Raw genomic sequence first — 6,000 nt, forward strand, 5'->3', positions numbered from 1 at the left:
GCGATTATCTAAGAATTCGCTGTTAGATATTTCTGGTATAAGCCATGTCTCCGTCAAAACCAAAATGTCATATGCCGCAGAGAGAACATTCATATAGACCGTGTGCAGTTTTGATCTAATTCCAGTACAATTTTGGTAATATATTGTAAGATTGCTATCCATTCAACAAGAGCGGCAAAATATACTTAGTGTTACTGAGTAAGGTTTCTTAATGGGCCAGTGTTGGCAATACCGGTGTTGCCTTTAGACGCTCTACGCATTCTCATCACTTTATAGATGACCCACGCTGAACTGTCCCACCAAACTCAATGACAGGGGGGCGCTACCATCGTTCAACTATATGGTTTCCAACATGGCAAAAATCGGAACCAGCGATCCGGTATTGACGGTGGCGCCCCGCTGTCAATGTCATTGATAGGACAGTTCAGTATTTTGGAACTATACCACCGGCCTCCGTCAGTACACGTCGCGGAATGATGCAGACATTCCCCACCACTGGCGAGTGATCGACTAATTTATCTCTGAAGAAACGCACGTTTATTTGTCAAGTCAAATGACAGTTTGTCGCTGGACTATGAGCGAGTGTGACAGACGATCCGCAGCTTAGATAGAGTAGAATAAAAGTTGACAGAGTTGGAGCTGGAGAAGTAGGGTTATTTGATACTGATAACCATGAATGAACTGAACATTGTTGTGTGTGCAATAAAGTCTTTAAATAAATAAATAAACTGACGTTTTGATGTTTTGTTTCAGATTTCCACAGGAGCTTGCCATACGTGATATCAGGCAGCGTTGATCAAACCGTTAAAGTTTGGGAGTGTCGCTAAAAGCGTTGCCATTTTAGTAACTTAAAACTCACCGATGATATCTTTTATCATTATTTTTTCACATTGATAGCTACAATGAGCTGCAGACTTAATCATTTAAAGTTAGATTGGAGACAGGAATACAATTATTTATAATAATAATAATTCCTCCTTCTACTCATTGTGGTTTACTTTCGTACACTTGACGATGCTATGTCTTTTTAAAATGTCCGAAAAATCTGATCCTTCTACAACACGCAACTACTTGAGATACTACGATTTAGATTGTCACATTCCATTATAATAAAATGGCTCTAAGAATATGATTTGTTTGTATATTGTTATAATTATAGTAAGAGTTTTGAAATCTAATTTCTGTAAAGAAATATTGTGATGTAGCATTCGTCATGTACCCGATCGGAACGAAGAAGTGAGGCGTCAATGCTGTGTTATAATTTAATTTTTCACTCTTGTTTTATTTTGTAGTTATTGTTTATTCATAAGCGCGTTTAGATGTAATTTTATTTAGTATAAATAGTAAATGTTTTCATACGTGTTCGATCGAGGAATATTTGTACCATGATTTGTTTAATTGATAATTTAGTTTTATTCAATTTGATACTGATGGTTATTCATGACAACATTTCCGCGGCCATCGCGCGGGTTGCTCGCCAACAGCGCGGATCGGCTCGCGCAGCGCTTACGGATATCATAACGTCACTTTCATTCATAGACTTATTTTAAGTTTTGGAGTTTCAAAACTTTAACTATAAGTTAGAGTGTTGTATTTTAAAAGTTTTTAATTATTATTTATTTCATCTTGTATTCATTATCAGATTAGATCGTTTACGGAGCGTAGAGCATTGAATTGCTAGATTAGTGATTATTATGCAAACTACATTTTACGTAATCACATGATGATTCTAATAAGTTGCATTCGTCGAATGAGAATTCACCTAAATTAAAGTGTGTGATATACAATATTAATATTTTAATTTTCTATCTTGTTTGAGGTAGCTAGATTTGAAGTAATACTAATAAATGAAGCCTATTATGTCCAGTAGTTATTATTTATTATGGTATTTTGAAGATTTAGGTTGCCCTGGTATTGTACTAGAACTTAGTGGTAGGTGTAGGGTGGTCAAACTTTAGAAGCTTTGCCGTGTTAGAGTTACATTACCGTGTACATTGCGTATAACAGCTATCGAGCTAACGCTTCTCGCATGTCATGTCTAGTAAATATTAATAAATGGGTATTAGCACTGCTTATTTTTATTATAAAACGACTGCTGAATGGATGAGACTCGTTATATTTACGCGGCATGGCACTCAATTATAAGATAATATCATCCCGTTACATTCGCTTAATCAATGTAAATTCGTAAATACACGATTATCAAAGAGATTATAGTAGAAAGATGTCCGAATAGAGCGTAGTGGCTACCTCTTTCTGCCACCTTGGAACACCAACTCTGGAAGTAGTCACGGATATAGTGCAATATTGTTTGTAGCGTGATTTTCTGGTGTTCCTTGTGAGACACAGAAAAAGCTTTTTCTCTAACATCTCTATAGTTTAATCTCTTTGACGTTCGACAAACGCATAGAACATAAAGCTTGCAATTTATATTGTATGATTACGTAAGTAAGAACATTTGTATTACAATTAACGAGTAATGTAGGTAAAGCCACTCAATAATATGTTATGCTTACAATAATAAGGGTTTTTAAAATATCTATAACCATTAAAATACAAAATTCTCTTGATAAAATAAAAATATAGTTATTACGTCACTTATATGATAACAAGTCATTATAAGAAAATCAATAGATAATTTTGTTGGCTCATGTAATCCGTTTATTTTGTCAAAATTATATAGATTATTAACTACCATAATTTGGTTTAATGTTTCTGTAAATAAATCAATTAAATATTCTTATTTATTTTACAATTTGCCGCCTTCATTTTTCTTTCATTAGGAACCATCGTCTACAATCCAGAATCCCGTTATGATTAATTTGAAGAAACTGCAGACAATAAACTCTAGTTAGGTTTCGTTTGATTTCTTTCTATGACGTTGTTCGATGCGATAGGGACCCCGACTTGGTGTTGCCAGTAGTAAAGCTTCGACCTATAGGTCGCCTCAACATTCGTTGCGCGACCTATAACTGATTGCACGCGTTAGTTATAGGTCTAGCGCTTAACTCAGTCTTTGTATAGTTCCAAAATACTGAACTGTCCTATCCATGACATTGACAGTGGGGCGCCACCGTCAATACAGGATCGCTGGTTCTGATTTTTGCCATGTTGGAAACCATATAGTTGAACGATGGTAGCGCCCCTCTGTCATTGAGTTTGGTGGGACAGTTCAGCGTGGGTCATCTATATGCCCTGTCACGTCATAATATGTCAATGTCACCCCTCCCGTGACGCTCACACACCTCGGGCACTGACTGAAGTTAAGCGCTAGACCTATAACTAACGCGTTTGTCCGCGTGCAATCAGTTATAGGTCGCGCAATAAATGTTGAGGCGAACACTAACTTACCTGATGTAATATTTGAACACATTCAAACTTCAACCACACAACTCGTGCAGATCGCCGTCGCCGGCGCGATCAAAGGCCAATGACAGGTTGCGTGACCCATGACAGTTCACGCGACCTGTCATTACCCTATGATCGCACTGATGGCGATCTGCACGCGTTGGTGTGGTTGAAGCATAAGGCTGAGTTGCACCACCTTACTTTGACCGTAGTAACATAAATAATAACGATATCGGCGTTTTTTGTATAGTTTGACAGATTTTTGATGTTTGTCAAAGTTAACAACAACCCAGCCTAAAATGTGTTCTGTCAGGCCTGGCTCACTCCGCGCGATACATCCGATAATTACCTACAGCGAAGCGCCCCGCCGGCGGGTATTATATCAGTCGAGTGTCACGCGCGCGCTCGTCAGGACGCTGGCGTGCGTTGTTGTATGATTATAATTCTATGATCGAAGTATTATTTAAAAATGGACATAAAGAGTAGGCATGGAAATGATTGCTATTTTTCATTCATTTTCATTCTATGAAATGATGATTCTTTTTCATATGATTTCACATGCGAAATTTCACGGGCAATGATTTTTATTCGCAGTGTTTTAATGTAGCTCTTTCATATAATGTGCTACTTTTAATGAAGTATGAATTATGATGAAGGATTGCTAATTAGCTAAAATATGAAATGTAACAATATCTGTTTCATTTATGTCGCACAACAAAAAACAAACAGTTTCACAGCACATTAAGGCCGGGTAGCAGAGAAAATGGCGAAAATGAGGTTTTCATTTTTCATTTTTGAGGTACTAAACAGTAAAATTAAAGGCTAAGATTTTTATTGGGCATAGTTGAGGATATTTTCTAGGGCTATTAACGGATGGAAACACGATTTGATGAAGTTGACTCGATAGAATAAATTCCCAAAGTTACCTCTATTCGTTTTCTATTTATGGTTTTATTTTTAAAATAAGCGATTTGAGATTCTAAATCTTTTACTAAACTAAAGTTCAGAAATAACTTGAGGGCTTTTAACGGATGAAATTTTTATATTGCGTCTTATTTAGTTACTATGTTAAAAAATGTGGAAAAAATTGTCCATGACGGCTTGAACAATCTCAATCAGTCGCGCGGTGGCGCTTACGGAGGACGGACGCGTGTCAGTTTTTTGGCCGTGACAGTTCGCGATTTGTCAATATTTTTGACAATGATGACTTTGATGAGTCACAGTATAATAATATCAGTGTTACTGGAGAAAGCTTAAATTCAATTCAATTTTGTCTACCTATTGAAATTTAAATCGTTCGCATCCTTTTAAACGAAGACTCTATTCATGATACATAGTACATTCCTCAAATATGAGACAAAACCAATGAGTTAAAATTACATTTTAATAGTACCTACATACAATCGTCTTACACTCTTCAGAAGAGCACACTGACACAAATAAATAATAAAAAATACTGTCTAAGGTCTGTAGCTAAAGGTCTAAGCTGTAAGATAGAAGAATCTTCTAGCCAAAAAGATGGCAGATGCAGCAGATGTCAACGGATTTAAAACTGGAGTTCATGTGACTCCTTGTAGACTTGAGTCTCTAGAGCGTCCCTTCCTCCACCATGCGTAAGAATTTTCACAAAAATACTGTCTAAGGTCTGTAGCTAAAGGTCTACGCTGCAAGATGGAAGAATCTTCTAACCAAAAAGATGGCAGATGCAGCACATGTCAACGGATTTAAAACTAGAGTTGATGTGACTCCTTGTAGACTTGAGTGTCTAGAGCGTCCCTTCCTCCACCATGCGTAAGAATTTTCACAAAAATACTGTCTAAGGTCTGTAGCTAAAGGTCTAAGCCGTAAGATAGAAGAATCTTATAGTCAAAAACATGGCAGATGCAGCAGATATCAACGGATTTAAAACTGGAGTTCATGTGTATCCTTGTAGTTTTGAGTCTCTAGAGCAGTGGTTCTTAACCTTTAAGTTATGAGGGACCATTTTACCAAATTTCTGTCTTGTCAGGGACCACCTCATAATCGGTCAAAACCAGTTTGACTGCAAAAATCAGTTAAAAGTGGTTTTGACCAAGGTGTGCAAGTGCACATCGTGGACCACTTGGAATGCCTCCAGGGACCACCAGTGGTCCGCGGACCACCGGTTAAGAACCACTGCTCTAGAGCGTCCCTTCCTCAACCATGCGTAAGAATGTTTCAAAAATACTGTCTAAGGTCTGTAGCTATAGGTCTAAGCTGCAAGATAGAAGAATCTTCTAGCCAAAAAGATGGCAGATGCAGCAGATGTCAACGGATTTAAAACTTGGAGTTCATGTGACTCCTTCTAGACTTGAGTCTCTAGAGCGTCCCTTCCTCCACCATGCGTAAAAGTTTTCCAAAAATACTGTCTGAGGTCTGTAATAAAAGTCTAAACTGCAAGATAGAAGAATCTTTTAGCCAAAAACATGGCAGATGCAGCATATATCAACGGATTTAAGACTGGACTGGCACCACCTTGCAATGTCATCCTCTCATTGTTATCTGTAATGTAAATTATTTTTAAAATGTATTTAAAAAATTAAATGTTTGTTTTATTATTTCAATAATCTGACCTCTCAACTCAACTACACTACACAAACACCTTTGTTCGCAACTGTACTGACGAAACCTCGA

The 6,000-nt window shown here is 37.2% G+C and overlaps 1 protein-coding gene across 1 annotated transcript in view; it reads left to right on the plus strand.

Annotated features, from left to right (window-relative positions):
• LOC135075248 (lissencephaly-1 homolog) overlaps nt 1-2,739 on the plus strand; it is a 52,487-nt gene extending 49,748 nt beyond the window's left edge. The window contains exon 10 of the mRNA XM_063969626.1: nt 754-2,739. Within this exon, the coding sequence (XP_063825696.1) occupies nt 754-827 (74 nt within the window). The 3' untranslated portion in view covers nt 828-2,739. The remainder of the gene's footprint in view (nt 1-753) is intronic.
• The last annotated feature ends 3,261 nt before the right edge of the window (nt 2,740-6,000 follow it).

Source organism: Ostrinia nubilalis, chromosome 10 (assembly GCF_963855985.1).
Source record: "Ostrinia nubilalis chromosome 10, ilOstNubi1.1, whole genome shotgun sequence".
NCBI classification, from domain to species: domain Eukaryota; kingdom Metazoa; phylum Arthropoda; class Insecta; order Lepidoptera; family Crambidae; genus Ostrinia; species Ostrinia nubilalis.